The sequence below is a fragment of the Poecilia reticulata genome, linkage group LG1, assembly GCF_000633615.1.
Source record: "Poecilia reticulata strain Guanapo linkage group LG1, Guppy_female_1.0+MT, whole genome shotgun sequence".
In the NCBI taxonomy this organism is placed as follows: Eukaryota; Metazoa; Chordata; class Actinopteri; order Cyprinodontiformes; family Poeciliidae; genus Poecilia; species Poecilia reticulata.
Genome location: NC_024331.1, coordinates 23,638,343 through 23,663,694, shown reverse-complemented (window position 1 = coordinate 23,663,694; position 25,352 = coordinate 23,638,343). Strand labels below are relative to the sequence as shown.

The following is a 25,352-nucleotide window of genomic DNA, read 5'->3' as shown; positions in this document are numbered from 1 at the left end:
TGTAATAATGGCCTACAGTTTCCACCTGCCAGATTTGGGCAGGAAGCTTTTTTTTTCTAGCGATCATGGGTGGTCGATTTTACAGCACACTGCGTTCAAGTGAACATTGACTAAGTCACATTAAATAGAAGATAAAAACCTATTTTCCAACAATAGTCTTTAAATTAAAAAAAAGTTGGCTCTGTTTCAAAGAGCTTTGGCCCCCTCTAGTGTCTCCTGCTGCTTCAAACTCATCCTACTTTGAAGTCAGAAAAGGATTTAGGAGTCATCATTCCAGATGATGTTTTCATCCATCCATTTTCTTTACACCCTTGTCCCTCAGTGGGGTCGGGAGGGTTGCTGGTGCTCATCTCCAGCTAACGTTCCGGACGAGAGGCAGGGTCACCCTGGACAGGTCGCCAGTCTGTCACAGGGCAACACAGACACACAGGACAAACAACCATGCACACACACCTAGGGGCAATTTGGAGAGGCCAATTAACCTGACAGTCATGTTTTTGGCTTTGGAAGGAAACCGGAATACCCAGAGAAAACCCACACAGGCACAGGGAGAACATGCAAACTCCATGCAGAAAGACCGGGGCTGGGAATTGAACCCAGAACCTTCTTGCTGCAAGGCAACAGCTCTACCAACTGCGCCACTGTGCAGCCAGATGTTTTCATTAAACGTAAATGTACATTTGGCATTGCAAACATCAATTCAATTAAGCATTTTAACCAACCAAAATAAGTAAAAAAAAAAAAGTTTCCTCCCCTTTAATGTTTGTTGTGATATAGCATTAACTTTTCTTGGAAAACTGCAGAATTGCGTCTTGGATCTGAATTGTAAAACGAAAAACAAAAAACAAAAAAATTAAGAGCATATACATCACAAACTTTTCTGGAGTAATTTTTGGTAAACTTCTTAAATAATTAGCTTTGTATTATGTGGTATAAGTGATCTGAAGCACCTGGAAAAAAGACAAATAAGGAGCACAGCAGTACAAGAAATATATTTATGGGTGCTTTTGCAGAAAAAGAAACTTACAAAGCAGATGAATATTCTAGTTTGAATTCAAACTACTGAGTGGACAACAGAAAGTAGTCCTTTTCAATGTGAAGATTTTTTTTTAAAACACCCAAACTTAGCACTAACAGACATCCCCACTGATTTACAATACATGCTAGTTATTCAAAATACTACATCAAGAGTCTGATTTAATACAAAGCTGATGTCAGTTGAAAAGCAAGCAGAAAATCAAAGAATAGGATCTGAACAAATAAATAAAAACATCAATTCTGGAATTCTGTACAAAGCGATTCAGATTTTCAATGTACAAAACATTTCTAAAAAAAAAATGTCCGTAGCTTAGATGGCTGTTACAAATACGCTTCTTGGAGCAAGTCCTTGTCATCAGTATACAACAGGTCCACAGCAGTGCTCAAACATAGGCGCTTCTGTTTGTGATGTCTGCAGAGGAGGTTTTTCAGTCCTGTAAGTGGTTAGTGTTTCTGGTTTCAACATATAAAAACACATTCAGCAAAATGTTTGAATCCAGGCTTTCAAAATGCTAAGTTTTTTTTCCTTCCTGTTTTTCCCAAATCAATGTCAAGACTTGCTTTTGAATCTAATCAAGGTTTACGCAACAATCGTTTCCGAGTCCTCTCTGAAATTTCACATTTTATCACCCTGCCAGTGGCTAGACAGAGAAAAGGCCGCGTTTGCTGCTGTAGTTTCTTCACCGCCCTGAATTTTCTGAACCAGCATCAAACTGAGACAATGGGCTTCATGCAAGAACTTCTCCTGAGTGAGATTCACCAGGTTGATATTAACTGAGAATTTACAGCTACATAAAAGGAAAGAAACTATACAATCCACCAGCTCCATGGAAAAACATAAGAACTAAAGTGGATAGTGTCAATTACAGCTCCAGCTGGTTACGTTACACATTTTAGCCATCACACGCAGAAACTGCCCGCTCAGTGGAGAGTCTCATAACCAGGACTGGAACAGCATCCATGGATTGCGTCAGTTTATTTCATGATCATTTCAAAGCAGTTGTTGCAGGGCCTTGAGAGGAAAAGCGAAAGTGCTGCCGATGTGTGATTTAGGCTGTAAAAGGTGAGCAGGCAGGAGGCAGGTGTCAAAGTAACAGTTATGTGAGTGCCGGGATTCTGGTTTCCCCTGAAGGTCGTCGTTGTAACAAGATGAGTGTAACTTACGGTGTTTGGTAGCCTGTTGATGTATTCCCAGATACGATACCAACCGTCTAATCCAACTGTCCCGCTTTTATTAAGGCGCTGATGTTTGATTCCTGTTTGAACTGGCAGCAAAGAAAAATTGAGAATCATATTGGTGATGTTGAACTGTTCCTATGGTGACGCCGCTTCTTGTTTTTATTAACTGAATTTAATGGCTAAGGAACAGCTGGGGTTCCTTAGTCCCACTGTGCAGACAAAGACAGGGAAATTATGGGGGCATCAAAATTAGAAATGTGTGAAAAGCTTTTGAATAAATTCCTTTTATTCCAACGGCATAATCTAAAAACTGAACAATTTTAAAAGAAATTCAACTTTATTATTGTTTCAGGAGTGTTTTTTTTTTTTACTCTGCTCTCTGGGAATGGTGGCAAAACATATGGGGATTCTTATACTGGTATCGACTAAAACACTTGGGCCCTTGTTACAGCTCAAATTAATAATCACAAGTTTTTATAAACTAAGATCAACCTAAAAAAGAATGATTAAAATATTCTTTAGCTACTTATTTTGCAGGGAGTTTCTGCAGTGTAAATTACATTCTTAATGTGTACTGTTTTTATGCAAATGGTACTGTGTTTTTTTATGCAAATTTTGTGTTTTTAGAACATCTTTAATGTGTTGCTATAATAAAACATGAATTTAATTAAATACTTTTTACACATCTTTACAAGCAGGGGAGCAAGTAAACAAAATTGTTTACCCTTTACAGCAGACCAAAACCAATAGAAGTTACTGTTTGCCATGTTTCACCATCTGATCCAAATGTTTCTGCTACACTTGATGCAGATTTTGCACTTCCGTCTGGAAACGGCAACTTCTTAATCAAATATTGGGAATGAAAAAAGTCATAAATGTTTTGTGGAAAGCTTTAAAACATTCTTGCATGAGGTCCATTGTCATGCATGGACTTTATGTTTAGAGGTATGCTCCTTTCCAAGGACACATTATACTGACAATAGTAATAATAAAGCCCCCCCCAGGCACTGTAATGGCACTTTAAATACTACTGCCTGCTACTTTTAGTCCTATTGTAGTTTCACTATCAGATTCAATCAATTAAAAAATGACCTGATGAGTGTTTGAGCCAATAAAATACATTTCAATTTGCAGCCCTTTTCTGGTTGAACATGGCCTGTTGGTTGTAGAACAGATGCACTGAGGGGTCATGTGCTCAGTGCTGCTAATTTCCACCTTACAGAAGAGAATCAGCAGCGCACGGACAATAAGATACGACTCGTGTTGGTTCATCTTTAAACACCTAAAGTCAATGAGGCAGGATGTGGTGTTCCGCACACGTCTGCCCTTACTTTATAAAGAGCAGAGCTAAACATTAGGGCGGCTCAACAACATATGAGGGCGTGTGAAAACATTCATTTGCCTTAGCTAAACGGTTCACACTGGCTAAAATTGGAGCTGACGGACTGGACGATCGAGCCTTCGAAGCTCTCAGTCTTCTGACTCCGAGACAGACCCTTTTGGCACGGCTCCATGGTGACGGCCACGCCCACGCCGCTTCGCCCCGATGTCATGTGGGTGACCTCCGACCAGCTGTCTGTCTCTGGGTCATAGCTCTCCACACTGTCCAGGAAAGTGTTGCCGTCGTAGCCTCCTGTAAAGATGATGTTGGTGTTTTAGTTTGAGTTTATTACAAAATGGTTTAAGACTCTAGTGTGTAATACTTTAGACCAAAACACTTTTCTTTTTTTTTTTACTTTTTCCAATGTTTTCACCTAACAACCACAAGTTTAATCTATTTTATTGTGACTTTAGCTGTGGCATTCATTCATATTATTCTCCCTTTACTCCAAATTTAAGGACGCACCATATTAAGTGTAATCAGGTGCGTCCTTAATTTTGGAGGATTGGTTCAGTAAAATTAAATTGGCAGATCGCCTTAATGCACTGTGAAACACGGTGATGACCGGATCATGCCGCAGGGAAGCTTCTCTTTTGCCAGGACAGCAAAGATGGTCACAGTTTATTGTAAGCCTGATGGAGCTCAACAATTGCCCTACAAAGATTGTCTACAAATATACCCACCTCTCTCCAGATTAAAAGAATATTTATTTATTTCTTTTTGCTTCTACTTCACAGTTACGCACTACTTTCTTAAGGCTATATTGTAATATCCAACAACGTTATGGATGATTCTGTTAAAGTTTTTCTCACATTTTAAGGAGTCACGGTCCATGTAAACAAAATTTTTAAAATATCAAAAATGATAATTATTGCCTCTACAATGTTATTTCTATAATATGCTCCAAGCTGATATTAATTTTTGGTCACGCCTCAACTCACCTAACACATAAATACGTCCATGTAAAGCAGTGACTCCCAGCGCACTGCGCCTGTGCCTCATGGAGGCGGCAGAGCTCCACGTATCCGTTTCCACGTCGTGGCGCTCCACTGTGTTCAGCTGGTTGGTGCCGTCGTATCCACCCATCACAAAAATTTGATTACCCAGCGCACACACACCTAAAAGAGAAAAAGAAAAAGATAGTTTCTTATCAATTTAAATTACATTATTTAAAAATATAAACAGTCAAATAGTGTTGTTTATACTTCACTTTTATATGAAAGGTAAATCATCTCAACGTACTGCATGTTAAAATCTGTTTTTTAAAGGTATAAGTTCAGTAGATAACTTGTGGATTCTAGAGGTGTGCCGATCAATCGGTCACCGATCATAATCGGCCGATTTTCGTGAAAAAGTACATGATTAGTGACCGGCGATCATTGGCTTTTGTTGCTGATACCGATCACCTGCATCTCATTTCGCAGCCTGCCTGTGCAGCTGGTCTCCCTTTTCCTCACAGCAACAAATCCTAAGCGATGTGAAACTATATCGCACTAAGTGAATGGGGAAGTTTGCATGTTGCGGCTGAAAATTGAAGCAGGTCAAAATGCATCAACACAACAAAGTTAATACGACATAAAACAATGCCATACTTGACGGGAGTTTGGCTACACCGAGGCTCACTGCAGTAAAAAAGACATGGAGGATCAGATATCAGGTAAAGCAGCGCACAGCTACAAACACTCACCCGGATTATTAGCATGACGGTCAGAAAGCTAAACAAATAACCCGCAAAATTATTTAAGTCTTCGAGCTGCGATGTAAGACGCTGGTTCTGCTCTCGCTGTTGAACCGCTGCTACGCGCTACAGGTAGTAATATTTCACAGACGGAGCGCCGCTTCTGCTCCACCTGGTAGTGACTCTCACACCGAACCTCTGCTTAAAGCTGCAGCATCTAACCAAAAAAAAAATACATTTTACATACATATTAAAACTTTCGCTGTCCTAACATGAGACATAATCTCTGAAAAAATAATCAATCTCCTCTTTGTTCTGCATAATTACTCCACTCAGTCAGAAACAGCCACTCAGAAATAGCAGTAATCAGCTAGCCACCATGCTATCAGGAAGTTTTTATTCAGTAACTCTGGATTGTTTATTGTAATGGAACCTGTATTTCCCTTTGAATGTTTTATACTTGAATTTTTTTGGCAATGTTGAGAGGTTTTATTTTAGCTCTTTGCATTATTAAACCTCTTCAGAGCCTTCATATGTTTTCAGTCTGTTAAAGATAGTATTACCGATAGCAGTACAATTTGCAGAATGCCTGTTTTGTTTAGTTTTCTTCTTGAAAAAAGTTATTAAAAACAAGTTTTTGTCTAAATTAAGGTGAATTCATGGTTCCTTTTTCCACATAATGTAACCGGTAGTGTTTATGATAAAAAAAATAAAATAATTATGTGATCGGTATCGGCAGGAAAAAACTTGATCGGCACATCTCTAGGGGATTCTTCATGAAACTCAAAAGTGATGCTAGGCCAAGTAGGAATGGACACAGCCAGTTTCCACTGCTCAAAGCAGAGCACAAAGCAGAGGTGACACTGAACTGGACTGACTTCAAACTAAAAATACATTTCAAGAAGGAACTTAGTCTGACAGGAAAGTTTAATGTCCTGCATCACCAGCCTCATTCTGGTCTGAATCAAACACCCCACTCATGTTCATGTTCATAGACCAAAGGTGCTGGACGGGCAGATGTTTCTAGACTTTAAAAACAAAGTGGGGAAAATTGCACAACCAGTTGAGTAGCTTTCCAGACTCTCAGTTCACAGAGTTTATCGTTACAAAGCAGTTTTTTCCCTCCTCCTCCTCCTCCTCCTCCTTCCTTACCAGCTCCAGACCGCACAGTGTTCATGGGGGCCATGGTCCTCCACTCGTCCTTCTCTGGGTAGTAGCACTCACAGGAGCTGAGCCGGTTTGCGCCGTCGAAACCCCCGACGGCGTAAAGCAGTCGGTTGATTACGGCGACACCCACACCAATACGCCGCGTTAACATTGGGGCCACCAGCTGCCACTGGTCCCGCTCCGGATCATACCTGTGAACAGATGACTGTTTGGTGTTGCCGTTGTAACTCGGGCAAACTGTTTGTGCACTGAGACTTCTGAGAAGCCACAAAAAGTAAACATACTTTATTTCAGTAAACTATTGAAATTCCAGTGCAATTTTTATATATAGTTTTCTGCTCATTCTCAGAAATGAGCTCAAAATTCTAAGACGTAATTATTCTTTCCTCCTAACAATTTAATGTAAAGAATGAAGATGAAGCAGAATGTGTATCTTTTTTGGCACATATTCCTTTCCCCCAACACTGGCAGTGCAATGAACATGTTTGTTCTGCAAATGTCACTACCTAGCAATTAACACAGGTTGGGCGTGTTCCTCTTTCAAAGAAATACTGGCTTGCTGTGAATTATGTCTGGATTATTGCCAGAGTTTGGATCTATTTCATCCTTAAACGCAGCTATATTTGAAATCCACTGTTGAATATTTAACTTAACAAGGTTAAAGATTGTACCACATGTCCATGGCTGCTTCTGGGTCACATTCCAGCTAAAATAACTACAACAAACACTTACTGTGAGACAAAACTGAGTTAAATGTTTGAGTTCTGTTTTGGCCATAATGTATCATTCACAAACTGAACTATTGTTCATGAGAGAAGCAGAAATAAATTTAGGAACAAAAGTGCCTTGTAGATCTAGTCATGCACATGAATTTTTTTATACCACATCAAGTTACAACCACAGACTTTTTTTCTTTTTTGTTGGGATTTTATGTGATAGACCAGCAAAAAATATATGCACACTTTTTGCAAATTACAAAACGTATATACTTTGTTGTAAACTATTCCATTATAGCTCTGGCTCTGTGTTTACACTGTCTTGCTTATAGGTAAGTTATAATAAATGTATTATTGTGAAGAACTGACTAATCTACAATCATAGATATCGGATAGTTTTAGTACCATACATTTGAGAACTCTACTCCTGTAATGCATTCAGTGATACTTGTTGTTTAATGAAACTTTAAAGTTTCCAGCGGTGAAGAGGTGGTAAATGTATTAGGAAACAACTTAGTTATTGCTATGTTGAGGGAACAGCCAAAAAGCAATGTTTTCAATAAAATCTTTCCAGCAGCTGGACAGTCAACTTGCTGTTTGATTATTTAATGGAAAATATATCGTTAATGTGACATTCACCAAAATTATGGCATGTCACATGTATTCCTAATATGACGCAGCCCTACGCTGCAGCTTTTAGCAGGTTGCCTTTCATGACTGCTCTGTTTATTCAGCACCATGTAACATTCTTTTCTATTTAATAATTACATGATACTCTATGTTCCTCTGTCATATAAAATTCCCATAAATAAACACGAGTGTGTAACTGTAATCTGTAATGTGACACTGTGTGAAAATGCTCAGGCGAGTAATTTTGAAAGGCTTTTTATCAAAAGGCTGGAGTAATGTCTGCAGGACAGGATTTTGGCTGGGTTTTTCTGGCTCTGGTAATGTAATCTCAGTGCAGATGTTTTGCCTCAAGCGAAGAAATTGAGAAAAACAACATTACTCTTTTTTTTTTTCTTTTTAAATAATGTGTCAACTTGCAAAATACTGCATTAAAGAATATTCGTAACAACACTATTCAGTGTTGCAGAAGTAAGACATATAAATAGCCTTGAGCAAATAAAAAAAGATTACAGGAAGTGAAACATCACCAGAAAAATTCCAGGAAGTTTCTTTTACTTACGGTTAGTATGTATGCGGACTACATACCAAAAACATAAGTCCATGCTATAAATATCAGCTTCTGGGCAGAAGCAATCCACAGAAACTCAAACATAATGACATTAAATCCCATTGGGTCAAGAAGCTTCACATCAAAACACACTTGTAAAGCAAATTGCACCTGTTGGTATCAACTTCAATTGGCCAAATTCAGTTTACTCACCTTTCCACGCTGTTGTGATGGATGCACCCATGTGAACCGCCAACCGCATAAATCATGCCATCGATGACACCGACCCCAATTCGGTTCCTTGGAACGCTCATTGGTGCACACGGGTGCCAGCAGTTGTTCATAGGGTTGTAGCAGTCCAACGCGTTGGAGTCCATGTTCCCGTCAGGTGCGTTGTTTCTGCCGCCGACGGCGTAGAAGAGTCCACTGATGACGCAGGCTGCCAGCCCACTGCGGGGAACCTGCAGGTCGGCCAGCCTCAGCCAGGCACCTGTACAGGGGTTGTAGGCCTCCAGGTAGCTCAGAGACTGGCGGAAATATCCCCCTGCGGTGTAGATGAGCTGCGGTACCTTGGGAGTTCGGCAAGGGACGGCTTTGGTGGGTTTGTGGAGTGTGAGGTCCTGGAAGATCTGAGCCAAGTAGTCTTTACACTGAGGGTCCCAGTCCAAAGACTGGAGCTGCGCCTGCAGGAAGTTGGGAGTGAGGGAATGGCAGCGGACAGCCTGGAGTAAGGCCTGGACGTACGGTCGCCGGTTCTCCTGGTCGTAGCGCACCCAGGCCACGCACGCCTGGAAGACCTCGGACTCGCAGCGCACGTTGAGCTCATCGCGGCTGATGAGGTTGACCAGCTGGCACTGGGACAAGTTGAAAAACTCCTCCTGGGTTGCAACCTGGGAGAGGAAGTGGAAATACATTATTTTTGTCATACCAGTGCTTGCAGGAATGTCTTTGTAATTTAAGTACTGACTTGATGAAGTATTCTTTCATGACACCTCATTGCCTTTGGCAAATCAGACACAAAGCAATGCAAAGATCGCTGAAACATGAGCTGCATCTCTGAACAAACACCAAGACTGTTTTCACACCCGATAGTCCGGTAGACTTAGTTCGAGTGGGAGCCATGTTTGACGAACCCGAAACAAAACACCCTCGCCTGTGGTGGCGCTGCACCAAGAACCACTGAAGAAAACGTCACAAAAACCTCCGAACAAGAAACTGACGCAACTTCCTTCTTCACAAAATGTAAACAAAAAAGGAGTATTGGCAGATTTTAGCAGTTGTAGAATTTCCCTTTGGTAAAAGACCACGAGCCATTTCACCCTCTAGTTTTAAGACTCTCGCATTTGTTTTTGTTCTATTTGCCCAAAATGCTGTGCGCCACAGTTTGCTTAGTGCTTTTGGAGTGGTCTTCGATCCACATAAGCATTCGAACCGCACCAGAGTTCACTTAAACTGAACTTAGACTTAAGTTTGTAGGTGGACCAGAGTTGGCTCTTTTAGGTCTGCGTCACAGTTTGACTCCAAACGAGTTGAACTTTCTAGGAAAATGATCTAGTGTTTGATTAAAGCAGAGTCAACAGGTCTGGTGTAAATGCAGCTTAAAGTGCATTCTTATTTCCTTTATTTCCAAGCGTAAACAGATCTTTTGCAGTAAGTGGTGCTCCAACCTCAAGTAAACCCTGTTAGGAAAAAATCATGACTCACTGCGTTCTCAGAACATGCAGGTGTGCAGGCACTCAAACAGAAACTATCGACAAACTGAAAGCTGTACGAACTTGTTTACCACCCAGCACTTCCACCGCTTCAGTACGAAGCTTATCCTAAGTAGAGGTATTAAACTTTAACTTCAGCAGTTCTTCATTTCATCTATGTTTCAGTTCCGAAAGGGAACCTCCTTGGTTTTGTTTCTGAAATATGGCCGTACCTGGCTGAAGTTCATGTAGATGTATTCTCTGGCCTTCTGGTGGAGCTCCGTGCAACTGATCTGCTCAGCAAAGCTGGCGATGCCGATGGCGTTGCTGGGGTCGAGCTGCTGGACGAGGAAGTCGCAGCAGGCCTTGACCACACTGTCTATCTGATACATGACGGCACCGTTCATCACATGGATGACGCACTTCTCCCCCACAGAGATGCTGGCAGTGTAGGCAAACTCAATCAATCGGTCCATAACCTGAGCGGGAAGTGGGGTAGGGTTAGGGTCAAAGAAGGGGAAAAAAAAATTAAAAACAAAGCTGCTTAAATTTTTTAATTTCTGCCAATGGGGAACAGAGATTAGCTTTGATGAGTCACACATAGTGCCCTTGTTTGTATGTGAGCCATCACATGTACAGTGCCTCGAAAAAAACTATTCTCACCCACTGAACTCTGCAACCATAAACTTCTAATATTTTTATTTGGATTCCTTTTGTGACAGCCCCACACAAATAGTGTGGAAATGTGATTCAGAAGAAAATTGATACATGTTTTTATTTGTGGTGGGAGTTGATTAAAAGTTCAGAGTTAATTTCAGGGTCTGTAAATAATAATTGCAATAAGATTCTAATAGAAACCTATGTGTTCAACAAAATAAGCAATGTTTTCAATTAAAAAAAAGTTTTATTTATTGAATAAATAGATATACAAGTTCAACAACAAAAATATTTATTGCTTTTAAATTTGTTGTATAGGTTAATGGGTAAAAATGTTGTTATGACCATGCAGCTTTCCAGTAATTTCTTTGAAAATACACTTCTTTTGAAATGCGGAAATTGACATTAGCGTTGGGGACGTCAGTGCTTGCTGCAACATGTTTTGCATTGAGATTGTATTTCAAGTTCAAGCAAGGGCGTAGGAACGAGTCTGTCATTGGGGGGGACGCATATCGGAAACCTGACAGATCAGTAACTAGCTTGAGCAGAAATATCAAACAATTATGCCATCAACACATCAGTAATGCGTTACTCTAATCTGACCCTTGTTTCAGTAACACGTATTCCAACATGTTACTATTTACAATCCAATAATCAGATTAAAATTATGCATAGTATAATGACCATAATTCAAGGATGAACGCTCACTTTAGCATTTGCCTCACAACTAGCAAGCTACACACCCTGGTAGCAAACACAGGCTAACAGATTCTGATATATTTAATTGGTCAAAATGCATTGATATAAATTGACTGGTAATTGAACAGGTTCTACCCATTTCTAAAACCAAAGTAGAAAACAGCTCATAAAATAGGACTTGGCAGTTTTAAACTCAATACAGCAGTATGAACAACAAAAATAAAATCCAAAAAACAGGTTTAGTTCTTCTTGAACAACTCTCTACATCAGTGCAACAGTTTGATCTACAAAATAAATAAAAATGATACTTTTCGCGTCTAACAGACACCTTAGCTCCTCACTGTTAACTCAGTCTCACTTTCCAGCCCTGCATTCAGTAACTTACCAAACATGAGCCATAAAAAACACTGAGGCAAAAAGTCTAAATGTTTATTTTCCCTGTCATTTTCAGCCGCAAACATTTAACTAAAATATCTACAGATATGCGTTTCTGTCTCTGCCTTCCTCTGACTCTCTGCAGCCTGATGTTCCTGAATGGATTCATATATTTACGACAGACACTACAGTAATGTAAATGTAAATATAAAAAGTATGTTTTTATCATACAGAATGAGAATTTAAACAACTTAATTTTCAGACGCATACATTATTACACATCTCAACTCTATTTACTGTGTAGCAAAAATTTTCACTAATTTATTTTTAAACCTCTCCTCAAGCACTTTTCTTATTGTCTCCTAACCATTACCCTTATAGTTTGGAAATAATGAAAAAAATATTGAAACGTTGAAAGGAATCAACCTGACATCAGCCTTCACCTGTTCTCCTTTCTGGTTTTATTGTAATCAATATAATTTTTATATCTTCACACTCTGAAACTCCACCTGGCTCTCCTATGTCTTCCCTGATCTGCTCCTCTAATAAAATTGTTTATTTAAAAATTAAAAACAGTTAATACATATTTCAATAAACTAAATGAAGATCTCACCAGAGCTTCTTCACCTTTCTTCAACGTCATTCTAGCACTGCTGTTCTCCTAAATACCTAAATAATATAATACAATACAATATAAATACATGTTAAGTGGCTAGTATGATCAGGTGTTGCTCACTTTAAATAATAAAAAGGCTCATTTCGCTGCTGTTTCAGTCTCATTCATTGTGACTAGACTAGCTAACTTTTAAACAAAGTTAGCAGTAAAATTTTGGACATGTGACTATTCCAGACTTAAAACGGCTAAACAAAAAAGATTTAGTTCTATGTATGAAAGTTAACTGACAACAAGACGTTAGTTTCTCTGACTCCGTCTGCTGCTGCCTTTACTCTGAGCCTTTCAGAGGGGGGAGGGGGAGGAAGCGTCCTCTTGAATGCGCTGTTGTGCGCCTTCAAAATAAAAGCACGCGAGTGGAAGATTTTTAAATTCTTCCCAACTGCGGTGAAATTATTGGGGGGGAGGACAAATGTGGCTCTCTCCAATATTGGGAGGGGTGAGGGGGGGGGGGGGGTACATGTTCCCGCCGCTTCCTACCCTATGGGTTTGAGTAGCTTCTGCGGTAAGCCAATTAATTTTAGCACAACAGTAGTCTTTTCCAGTGTCCTATCAGATTGGGTTTATTTTAAGCACAAATGAATTTGTTTTTGGGCCAGAAAATAAGTTTTGTGTTTGTGGATGCTGCTTGTGTGTCAGATTTAAGGGTGACTAGAAACATGTGGATACAAAAGTTCTGTCTGCAACCTTTGTATGGAAAAATAAATAAATAAAAAAAGCCATTAATTGCATTAAAACTTGTGCATGTCCATCCATCCATCCATCCATCCATCCATCCATCCATCCATCCATCCATCCATCCATCCATCCATCCATCCATTTTCTTTACACCTTCGTCCCTTGGTGGGGTCGGGAGGGTTGCTGGTGCCTATCTCCAGCTAACGTTCCGGGCGACAGGCGGGGTCACCCTGGACAGGTTGCCAGTCTGTTGCAGAAACTTGTGTATGTAATTTTCCAAATTATTAAGTTAAAGTATCAGCCCTAGTTTTATATTTTTACAAATAAAAGTGTTGAACAGTGCATCATGCAACTCACAGTAATCAGATACCCGTAAATAAACTCAAGAGTAACCTATTTCTTTTAGACCTCTGCTGGGTGGTAAATAGAGTAATTAGATCTCAGTACAAATCCAGCTGTTCTGGGTTTAAACAGCCTTGTGAAGACCAAGTAAAAGAGCAAAAACTGATCTGTTAACAGATGTTTTCCACAGAAGAACAGGCAAATATTTCCACCTACAGAGATGCAAAACTGGCACAGACATACCCCAAAGACCTGCTACTGTAGCTGTAGTGAAAGATGGTTCTCCAAAGGATTGGTGTATGATGGCTGAATACAAATGCACTCTGCACTTTTAAGATTTTTAATTGTAAAAAGCATTGAAATCATTTTGCTCAAAACTATTTACTACTTTGCATTGGTCTATCACATAAAGTACACTGAGGTTTGTGGACCTTATGTGACAAAATGAGGAAAAGTTCAAGTGGTTTTATGACTCATTCAGATAAGACTTATGCAATGCTAACTAAGCATACTTCTAGGTGAAACAAAAGCTGACTTTTTACTTTTTAGCTTCTATGTTTACCACATTTGATCAGACTTACATTCTTTCTATAGAATAACCTCTGTGTGACACACAGTTTTACCATCTGATGTCATCTGTAGATCAATCAAGAGAGACAATTCACATGCAATTCACCTCAGAGTCAAACCAACTAAGTGGGATAGTTGATGTGCTTTTACCACAGCATTCATCATAAAACCCCAATGTTGCTACTGTAAATGTGACCGGTTAATGCTAAAACAGAGAGCAGTGTTATTAAACTCTGGCTTACTCTGGGATGAATCCCTTCAATGGGGACCAGCTCCATGCCGCACTCCTTCAGGCCGTTGGTGAACATGGCGCGGAAGACGGGCGACGACGAGGCCAGCACCACCTTGTGAGCCACGAAGTCCACCGCCTCCAGGTCCTTGTAGTGCACGCGCAGGGTGACGTCGCACAGCTGCTTCTCCAGGCGCAGCTCGTTCATGATGGCGAAGGCGGCCGAGGTGTGGCTCTCCAATGTGTAGCTGAAGACGCTGTGACCGTTGCGCGTGGATGGAGTCACCAGCGCCTTGCATTCTGTCAGGCACTCTGTCATTTCCTGTCTTCCCACTCTGCTCCACCGTAAACCTCTCTCTCATGAACTGCGGTCGACGTGATGCGGCATCCCTGCACCTCATGCAGACACGGGTAAAAATAAAGGAAGGATTTAAAAGGCAGGGGGCGAGATGGCGACGACAGAAAACGGGACCAGATTTGCCTGATTTTCTCTTGTTTCCCCCAGAGAAAAGTCTTTCAATTGTTCATTAAGTCATCACGATATTTGGATCCAAGTTTTTCCTCGGTGCTAGATATGGGGTTATGCAGAGCTCAAACATGGTAAAAGTTTTTCAAATGAAGAATTCTTCTGGTAACTTTGCAGATAACTTGGTACTATGACTCAGAGTGATCCCGTTCAGTTCAACTGTTAGTTTTGGCTGCACCGATGCTTTTCTTTCCACTTCTCACTGAGCTCATTATAAACTTCTTAGTCATTCCTTAAAGGCAAAAAAAAGGAGGTGGCAGCCCACTTTCAAAGGGAAAAATATATATACAATATATATAAAAAACAAGATATTAACACTTGGCTGAGAGAAGACGAGGCAGATATTGAGATTAGGCAGTTAGAAGGTTGTTGACCCTGAACAGCAACAAATGGGTCAGATGCCAAATGTGTTACACGTGTCACTTGGTGTCCCTTGGACCCGAGTGGGGACAGCTGACAGCGCTGCTTTTCCTTGGAGTTGCCAACTCTGGAATTCAACTGAGAAGAGAAGAAGACGAGATTTAAACTGATGAGTGGAGAATTTCTAATTCATTCATATGAAAAAAATTGGACAAGTGTGACATGCTTTCAAATCCAGCCCCGTTAACTGTGACACCCAAAAGAAAATGAAGACAAACAGTTGCCTTTAGAGATCACCTAATTGATAATGTCACTTTAAATCCAGCTGTTCTCTAAGGGGCTTCGTCGCATGGCTATGTTATAAAACTGTAAACCTAATTCCACTTTATAATGAGTGAAAAGACGTGAAAAATTATGTTCATAGCAATTTACTATTCACTCTGACTGTGCTTGACATATTTTTACCTACTTTGTGACGAGCTATCACATCAAGTGTCAGTAAACTAAACATGACAAAATCAGGAAAGATTCAAAGATTTAGGATGATATTTCTGTGACAAACTTTGTGTAAACACAGACCTTAATTCATAATTAATAAGTCTGTCCTAAAACAATCACAAAGTTTATAAATAACTGGATTCACCCACTGACTCAAGCACCAACACAACAATAAAAAAAAAGAAAAGAAAAACATTAATTGGAAACAAAACCATCCAGCTGTGATAATCAGGGCTATGACTGCAAACAGAGTATGAGGGGGAAGAGGGGAGTCCTGCACGGGTTAAACTGGGCTTGAGTCCAGCTGGTCAGCATGACTCGATTTTTACTCTGTCCTGTGACCCGTCTATCTGGGGCTGAGACAGAAGGAACGTTTCGCACAAAAACACAACCACAATGATGTCTGAAAGGACGTTTAACAACCCCAACAAAGCTTAATTCACACACTGTAACAATATGGTAGTGGTTTTACCCTGCTGATTGGTTGGGTGGAAAACGTTGGGTGAAATCAGCTTTAAACGTGAATGAAAAATGAAATGCGTGGAAGTTAACAGGCGAGGGTTTGAGCTGTGAAGAGATTAATTTAAATAATCGCCACTGTGATTCTAACTTCTTCCTTTCAGAACAGGACCTGCATGCAATAGTGAACTAACAGTAACAGTCTGGTGATCGCTGAAAAGGAAGAATCAAAGCAACAATGAGGCAGTGAGAGTTCAGTTACACAACACGGCTACGTTGCATACAGGCACCCATAAGCTGCATGTCTATGCACTTATCACAGATCAGCTCGTTTTCTCTGAGCAGCTTGTGCTGTCAACAATTAATGACATGCGGCAAGGTCAACGCAGGGTCTGTCATAAGTTAGTCAGCCAGTTAGTCCGCTGTAATATGAAGCGTGTTGTGATTCAGATTTACCGCAGAGCTTTTCCCCCTGCAAAGTTCTGAGTAAAACATTTTCAGAGCAGAACATATTGCTCAACTCCTGCTGCCTCGCTCTGTCTCCCTGTGTGCAATTCACAAAAACTTCTGAATGACAAATGGGCTTCTCATGCATGACCCTGGATCTGCTGACAATCTCTCATGCTTTACTAATAGTTTCACAAGGGAAAAGTACAAGCTACAAATATTTTACCTCAGTTTTACTAAGAGAAAATTAGTCTTATCAGAACAATCCAATTAGAGTGAAGCAAGCAGAGAATTTTTAAAGTTTAATATGCAAAGTCTCCATTTGCAGTTTCAGACAGGCTTGATGAACAAATCAATCTCCAACTTTAACAGGTTAGAAATTTTGATCACTGTTAAGCCTAACACAATAAGCAATTGTTTTTCTCGAGTGTCTCTTCCAATGAGAGACTGGACAACAAAGTGCTTCGACCTGGTGAACTGGTCTCAATTATTTTTAAGGCCAATTTTGACTTAAGAATCCACTTAATATGTTATTTCAGGCGTTTTCTTTATTTATTTTGGATATTTAAAATGTCCTCCAGTTCCAGTGTAAAAATGATCTGTGAGAGTGCGTATTTGTCTTATTACGTTACTTGAAATTGGACTCAAAACAGCAACATTGTTAACTTAACCTGATAACTTCTGGGAAAATTTATTGTCTAACAAAATGCGTTATTGTGACAGGCTTAATATATCTGCATAAATAAAAGGTCTTCTCCAACACAATGTAAACAGAGTTGACAGCAGGAGGCAACATCAGTGACCCAGACGAGCTGTGAACTAAAAGCCATAAAAGCACTTCAGCGCTTGAGCTGCGAAATGCTGAAGCATGGTGGTGCTGGCAGCATCATGCTGTGGGGTTTATTTACATCAGCAGGAACCAGGATGTTGGTCAGAGCTGATCGGAAGCTGGATGATACTAAACACAAAGCAACCCTGTTACACTCTTGGAGACTAGATTAAAGCATTTTGTTCCGTAGGAATGACAGAGTCAAAGTCCATAACTAAATGTGTTTTGATCATAAGTTTCAACTTTGACCCCATAGACCCTGCAAAGCTGAATCAAACGAGTGCATTTCAGCAGGAAACGACCCACCACCTGGGTTTCTCTTGAGCTTATAGTGACGAGTCGAAAGAGAAACAAACGCACACGACTGAGCATTGTATAACCCACAGAAGAGCGTCCCCGCTCAGTGACTCATCGTGAAGTTCTCCCCGAGCCAACAGTGGAACTGGATGTACCAAAACATGACCCAGAAGTGGAGCTAGTCCTTACATAAGCCCGAACGGAATTAGATTTCCGCGCCATCTACCTGCCCTCCTTCACACAGATCGCCGTTCACCCCCGCTTCGCTCCTGGCACTGAAAAAGGTCACCATCTCCTGGTTTGTTTTCACCAAATATCACAGGGAGCTGGCGTGGAAAACCCGAAACAGGCGCGACACAGTCGGCGGGGAGTTTGTAAGGGACGCCAGTGTCGCGATAAAACGCGACATCACGGACAATAAATTAAAGAAAATGGGAAATAGAGCTGACAGCAGGACCCTAATAATAGACGGCTGTAAGGCGACAACAGCCGCACAAACATGCTAACAAAACCATGCCTCAAACTATTTATGCTACGAACCACCTGCTCGTTTATCAAAGCGGTCCATAAAAGTATCAACTGTCACTGAGACGATATATTTCTCAGAAAGAAAGGAAACTCACGGAGTCTGGCTCAATTCCTCCATCATGGTACCGATATGTGGCCACATAGGAAGGAGGAGGGGTGGGGAAGCTGTAACTCACCGTGACTAAGCATTGTGCCGAGCCTCCCGTGGGCCTTCATAATAAAAGCTTCCCCCAGCGCGCGAGGACCGCCTCCGTTAACGTGTAAAGGAGAGCGAGCGCGTCACGACCCCGGGGGCTTTTATTGTGAAGGAATTCTCAGAATGACGGAAAAGCAAGCCAGAACTATAAGCAGTGCCAAGACATGCAGCCCATTCAACTTTACTGTTCAATGTAAAATAAACTCCGCAGTACAGAGATTTGGGAGTTGATGGAATCCCATCCAGTTGTAGAAAACACACAGTTATTGGTTGATTCAAGAAAATTAACAATGAAAAACAAATTTATATAGCAAATTTATAGCAAAGCAAACTCTGCAGTTCTAACAAGAAATTAATTGCGCCAATAACCCAACTAAACAATATTTTAAATAAATATCTAATTCCATAACACACACACTGCTTCTGTTATGTAAGAATTGTTTACCTCAAACTTGCCTCTCAGGTGTTTTTCTTCACAGTAAATATGTTTGTGAACATCTCCCACACAGTGCCGCAGCATGAAAGAAGCCAGCTTGCCCCAGGCTGGTGCTGACGCGTCTGTTTGTCCCTCTTTCAAAATATATAATCTAGTTCAGGTCAATAAGGTCTCGTGGAGCAACATTTCCTTTTCAAGCAATAGGTGGCGCCAAAGCTTAACATTTAGAGTTTATAGGTCCGACGAGTTGCTGCTCTAACATGAGGTGTGTCACGTTAGATGTCTCAGTGAACTAAGCATGTGTCCCTTGTCAACACTGACAAATGACCTACGGCTTTTACCGACCAACGCAGTTTATTGTATGATTTCAACAGCAGGAAGGAAGTCCTGACTGCTTGACCTCTATCAGCAGACCTTTTCCGGTGGATACAGTCAACATCTGGGAGAACATCTGCGCTGGTGCAAATCATATCAAAACAAAGGTGCTTCATTGTAACAGAGCCAAGTTTCTAGACAACAATGTCTTTAGGTCACAACACATGGGGAAAACTGCAGGGTCTTGCAAATCTATGTATGTCTTAATGTAGCTTAATTCTGTTGAGCTCAGTTTGATTTAAAAGCCCCTTTATTAATCGCACAGGGAAATTTAATGTACCAAGTAAGTTTCTTCAGAGTCGCTACAGATTGTGATAAGATAACTCTTTTAACAGAAACGATATTCTAGAGATCTGAATGAGTCGTCTCTTCCTGAAAACACCTTGTAGCTGTCTTGTGAAAAGGATTTTAGGGGTTGTCCATTATGATCCTAATTTCATAAAGCAGCCTTTTTTTGCACAATCATCTCCTGAGGCTGCAGTGCAGCCCCAAAAACAGAACCAGCCTTCTTTATGAGCTTGTTCATATTTCCAATTTACTGTCTCTGTTGCTGCAAAGTCTACTGAGGACAGAAGAAATCCCACTCTCCTCAGTAGACTTAAACAAGAAATGCAGTTTCACTGCACCTGTTTGTATAATCATTTATTTCATTTTGTTCACGTTGAACACGAAATGACAGCTTCTGCACTATGCCATGTCATGTTGCAACCTCAAACTTTAATGTCATAAACAAACAAAAAGTAGGGAATCATTTTGATGTGAGAGGGAAGCTATTTTTTGTAATTTTACAGTCTGGGGAAGGACTGAATTCATTTAGATTCATCAGAGGATAGAGAGTAGGAGGAAGTTCAAACCATCTCTTTGACCACAAAAAGGAATGTGAAATTTTTGGCAAACAAAGTGGATGTTGTGGACCATCTGGAGATTAGTGTGCAAAGAAAGATTCGTCATAAAATGAAGATCATCACGGACAGCCCTGAGCATCCTCTTTATCATACAACAACACTGCAAATCTACAACAAATCTTCAATGTCTTACCCCTAAATAAATATCCTTGCAACCATCTGCCCTAAAAAATCATCTAATTTGTAAAGAAAGCCCACCTGTTTGTATGAAAAGTGCTGTTCTATGAAGGTTTTACGGGTTTGTTAGAGATCCCTTCTTGCAGGACTTTGTTCATGTCAACAGACCAAATGTTTAAGTTAAAGTTATTTGGTTTTTGTCAAGTGAATTTTACATTTACTTTGTGACTGATCTGTGGAAACACTGAACAATAAAAACACTTCCTTCTTATATGAAACCTAAAAATTGGAAAGATTCACTCATTTCACATTCTCCCAAATGCGTGAAACGTGTGGTAACCTTTATAGGTGAAATGCCAGATACAAAGGATTTTCAATGCATCAAGAGGTAAATTTCTACTATAGCGTTTTCTTCATCACAAATGTAGAAATTACTGACATTAATGTAAGGTGATAGTAAATTTTACCCATGTTTTTTTTCCAAGAAAAAGCAGAATATCAAAGTTTGCGTGTTCACTGTTTCATAAGAGAAGTGTTGCATTGTGTTCAAGCCAGTCTGAGACCAGCAGACCTTGGTGTGTGCTGCCCAATGTCATTAACAGATGTGAGACGGGGGGCCGACTTCCTGTGGTACTTACAACTTCAGTCACTCGAGACAAAATACACCCAGCCTCATTTAGATCTGTTACAGAGAAAGATAATAAATCACAAACTCTTTGGCATCGCTTAAAATGCATTTTTATTATTATTTCTTTTATGAAAAGAAAGGTTATGTTGGATTTAGACTGTTACAAAAAAGGTATAATTTATAGTACAGATGTTACAAAAATGTGTTCTGAAACCCAGAAAGTCCACCACACAGATCTCAGTATAAAAAAAAAGTAACATTCATCATTCAAGCTACAAAAGTGGTTTTCAGGCTGGTTTTATTCTAAAAACGCGTACCTCACATTAGAAGCAGAAATGTTCCAGGCGAACAGTAAAATAAGGGATCTGAGAGTGAATATGTCCACACCCTAAATAATTAAACGAGCACACACTTTTGTCAAATAAAGTTCTGACGCACCTGATTAAAAAAATAAACCATTTACAGATCATTATGTGCTCACTCACCAGCCAGCTGATTCAGGTTCAGTCATGGTTAAGCTGTCAGCATGTTGCAACAGAAAAAAAAGCAATAACATTTTTACAAGTGCACACTAGTCATAGCACAGGTGTGTTGACATTTTGCCATGTTCATTTCTCTTTTTCTTTCAGTGTAGCAGTTGAACTACGGGTGACGGGGTGATCTTTTACAAGAATAGGACACCCACCCAAAGACCACTTATTTCTCCATCAAACTTTAGCACTCAGTCATTTCAAAATGTTGTGTGGGGGTTTTTTGGTTTGCACCTTTCCTCCCTCAATAAGACCACAACGTTCTCCACTGCATTGTGTTGTTGTGTCACTGAGAAGTGAGAAACCTCTTTCTTGTTATCTCTCAGACTTCTCTTAACTCTTAATGCCACACAGACAGGCAATTGTTTGCAAAAGAATCTTATCTGAGCAAAATTGATGCGCCTCGGGTTTCCGAGCCAGCGGAAACCCGAGCATCAGCAAAAGCAGGCATCATAGACTGCAAGTGCTATCTTAAAAAGTCCTTAAGAATTCAAACACAGAAAATAATACAAGTTTTATTTTATAACTGTTTTATAATCTTTGGTATGTGTAGGCTATCAATTTGACCAAACCTCTTTTTACTAGTGAAAGAGGAGGTGTTAAACTCCAAGAACTATATCCATGGACATATTTAACATGGTTTATAGTTAGTTAGTTAATTTAATTTACTCAATCCATCTTCAACCACACTTTAACATTGCGTAGACAGAAGGAAATGTTGTCTTTTCAGTCTTTTAAGCTAAATTCTGCTTGGAGGACAAAGTCTTAATGTCTTCTTTCTGTGCCTCCATTTGTAATTCATTCCAACTATTCAGTTTTCAGGTTTACCCCACAGACCTCTTTCTTTCCATTATTGGAATATTTTCTTTGTGCAGTGCAGGGTTCTTTCACAGTCTTTTGGACTCTGCATCCAAGAGTTTCAGTCTTTATGACTTAAAAAGTTTAGGATAAAGAGATTTAATTGTGGATGGAGAAGTTATTGCATTCCCCGAGGAAATGGTTGTATCCAGTCCATGGTCCAGTTTTTGAGAAGGCACCTCAGTTTTACTGAAACTGCACTCAATAAATGGCATCCCAATCTTCTTGACCTGTCCATCTTTGGTCATCAGACACGACTGACAGAGTAGCCTCAGAATGGCTCTCCTCATGTCCTTGCTGGTCAAAGTATAGATGATTGGGTTGAGGAATGAATTGAGGATGGCTACTCCCAGGAAGTAGTCTGCCTTTTTGAGCATCTGGCACTGGCCCGTGGGGCAGAAAAAGTCCAAGAGAAGGAGAATGAAGAGGGGCAGCCAACAAGCAATGAAGACTCCCACCACAATGGTGACAGTCTTGAGGAGGGCGATGTACTTCTGCGTAACCCTGGCGAGGCTGTTTCTCATGCTGGATTTCAGGCTCAGCCGCTGCCGCCTTGTGTTGGTGCGGACAATACGGAAAACCCGAGCATAGAGGACCACAATGGACAAAAGCACCGTGCTGAATACAGACACACTGAACAGGATGTAGCTTTTGGCGTAAAGTGGGAGCACTGTTGAACATTGGTCCAATCTGTGTATGCAGTTCCATCCCAAAATAGGGAGAATCCCCAGAAATGCTGACAGGGCCCAACTTCCACCAATCAGTGCAATCATCCGACCCCGTTTTGCACCGTGGTATGGACGCATTGTCACCATGGTGACGTGACGCTCAATTGCAATGGCCAGCAGGCTAATGATGGACGCGGCCAGAGTGATGAAGACCCCTCCTTCTCTGAGGAACCATAGCAACGGTGTCAGTTTCAAAGTATTGTGTCCTGACATCAGGATGTTGGCCATATAGGTGACACCCGCCAGCAGGTCTGACAGAGTCAAGTTTCCCAGCAGGTAGTACATGGGCAGGTGGAACTTCTTGTTCTTCCAAATGGCAATGAGCACCACTGCATTCTCCAGGATGATGAGGAGACACACCACCAGAAATACAATGCTCTCAGGTTTCAAATCCTGACGATTCTTGAGCTTGCCAGTGTAGTTGTAATGCTTACAAATGACAGACTTATTGTGATAATCCCAGAAGAACTCAAAGTAGCCGGCATAAGAGGAAGGTGAGGAGGTGGAGGCCATCGTTGTGGAGGGGTTAGCACCTTCAAGGTCAGAACATGACGCACTCATGTAGGACGCTGCTTTTTACCTTCTCTTCTTGCAGCTGGGATTATGAAGTCATTTCGTTGACATGCAGCTGACAGCAAGAGCAGGAAACATCAAATTAACAGGAAGAGCCTTCAGTAAATGCAGAAGTTTGATGAAAATGATGCAGATGTTTTCTTTATTGCCAGCAGACGGTGCTCTTGAGCTCTGGTTGGCTGTGGGTTGCAATTTCTATGGAAACATAAAAAAAGTTCAATGTAGTGGGACTAAATCATTAACTCATAGAAGTTTACAAAGCTGAATCAAAGATACATGCATTTTGAAAAAAAAGAGGAACATGTAAATATGTCACCCTAAGCAAAATATTAAATTACATTGCATATTAGTTCATAAGCTGATGAGATGTGAACTCTATTTGGATTAATAAGGTATATTTTCATATTAAAAGATAAAAAGATGATGTTCAACTATTGCTATAATCATTTCAGTTATGGTTGAGGTTTGTGTGCCCCAGTAAAATTGTTAGATAGAAACCACTCCAACATATAATCTATAACATTTGCACCTGATTCTCGTGTTGCAGAAAAAACAAAAGTATGACACAAAAATAGGCTTTTAAGAGAATCCAAAGATTTCTAAAACTATTTAAAGTTCATTTAAAATGAGTTTGACGATCATTTGAAATCATTGTTGCATTTCTCTTGGTTTTTATAAAAAGTAAATTTTTCAATCTGACTACTTTATCATGCAGTGTGCTGGAAAAATGCTGTAAATTTGCCATTGAAAAAAAGTCCAAGAAAACTAGATTTTCGCCAGCGATTAACATTTAAACATTTAATCATTAAATTATTTGTTTGTGTACCTAAAATAATTATAGAAAGTGAATGTGTCTCCAAAGACTTTACAGCACTGAAAATATATATTGATGTTTTTTTTTACCTTTGCATTACAGTATAACTAAAATGTAATATTGGTGTTTCAATTGACCCTATTATTAACTTACTTTAGTGAAATAGATGTTGCCTTCACATGCAAAAGTATTACATTTCTTTATGCTCATACCAAAACTTGTGCAGAATAACCATAGCTTTCTTCCATTTCACTCGTTCTATAAACAGTATGCATCTACAACAAGGACATCTAAAGTAAATGTTTTCGACGATAAAGTCTTTAACATAAATAATCCAACTGGAAAAGCTTTGCAGTAAATATTACCTGGGAATCGATGTCGTGCTGAGCTTATCCTGCCATTCATCTGACAATTTCACTCAAGAGAATCCAAACGTGCAGCAAGTTAGTCACCGTCAAAGTGACAAGGCAGAGGGAGTGAAGTCTTCAGTTGAAACATGCAACGGCTCTGGGGGTTGGTCTTAACTCAAACAGTCTCTCCCCCTTACGTTCCCTCAGACTAGCTCTCACTCAGTGTTGCATTATACTGCACTTCACAAGCAGCTTTTGCTTCCTTAGATTTCGATGACACTTACTTTTTTCTGGACTCTTTCATGCAGAACTTGTAGGTGTGCGTGACCTATATACACGATGTGAAAGCTGAAAAGATATTACTCGCCTGCTGCCAAACAGGAACAGATGATAAAGGGCAACGCTGACTGGCAGACATCTTCATATCAAGTGAGACTTCCTCCCGAGATAAGAGCCCATCCTGGCAGAAGAAATTAAAGCTTCTCTCATTTTAAATCCAGAGCGGGCTCAAAGTGAACTGAGCGGCACCAGAACCTATAGAATGAGGTTTTCAAATGCTGTTTTGTGTATAGTGTGTACCTTATCTCTGTTCCTTCAGTTAAAGCACTCCAAACTGTTGGAATGGTTTGCCTTGTGAACTTTATCAAT

General features: G+C 40.2%; 2 protein-coding genes across 5 annotated transcripts; both read right to left on the bottom strand.

Moving 5' to 3' along the window:
- Window positions 1-975: 975 nt before the first annotated feature.
- Window positions 976-18,931, bottom strand: keap1b (kelch-like ECH-associated protein 1b). Of its 4 annotated transcripts, none has more exons than XM_008415319.2 (7): window positions 18,836-18,931; window positions 14,264-15,274; window positions 10,261-10,506; window positions 8,550-9,226; window positions 6,429-6,634; window positions 4,540-4,716; window positions 976-3,850 (listed from the first exon to the last, which is right to left on the bottom strand). In XM_008415319.2, the coding sequence occupies exons 2-7, from the start codon at window positions 14,567-14,569 to the stop codon at window positions 3,621-3,623; spliced, it is 1,842 nt and encodes a 613-aa protein (XP_008413541.1). In that variant the 5' UTR covers window positions 14,570-15,274; window positions 18,836-18,931; the 3' UTR covers window positions 976-3,620. The 4 variants fall into 4 exon arrangements, with proteins under 4 accessions (XP_008413541.1, XP_008413531.1, XP_008413558.1 ...); XM_008415309.1 differs by lacking the exon at window positions 18,836-18,931 and adding an exon at window positions 18,290-18,391; XM_008415336.2 differs by lacking the exon at window positions 18,836-18,931 and adding an exon at window positions 17,893-18,249.
- A 2,013-nt stretch (window positions 18,932-20,944) lies between these two features.
- On the bottom strand, window positions 20,945-24,900 carry s1pr5b (sphingosine-1-phosphate receptor 5b). The gene is made up of 2 exons (XM_008415347.2): window positions 24,720-24,900; window positions 20,945-23,735 (listed from the first exon to the last, which is right to left on the bottom strand). Exon 2 carries the CDS (start codon window positions 23,526-23,528, stop codon window positions 22,308-22,310), a length of 1,221 nt encoding a protein of 406 aa, XP_008413569.1. The 5' UTR covers window positions 23,529-23,735; window positions 24,720-24,900; the 3' UTR covers window positions 20,945-22,307.
- Window positions 24,901-25,352: the final 452 nt, after the last annotated feature.

Excerpts from the sequence above, each read along its gene's own strand:
- s1pr5b (XM_008415347.2), bottom strand. The coding sequence starts at position 23,528 with ATGAGTGCGTCATGTTCTGACCTTGAAGGTGCTAACCCCTCCACAACG.
- keap1b (XM_008415319.2), bottom strand. The coding sequence starts at position 14,569 with ATGACAGAGTGCCTGACAGAATGCAAGGCGCTGGTGACTCCATCCACG. Across the intron at positions 6,635-8,549 it reads CATCACAACAGCGTGGAAAG|GTATGATCCGGAGCGGGACC; the intron begins GTGAGTAAACTG and ends ATCTGTTCACAG. Across the intron at positions 4,717-6,428 it reads CACTGTGCGGTCTGGAGCTG|GTGTGTGTGCGCTGGGTAAT; the intron begins GTAAGGAAGGAG and ends TTTCTCTTTTAG.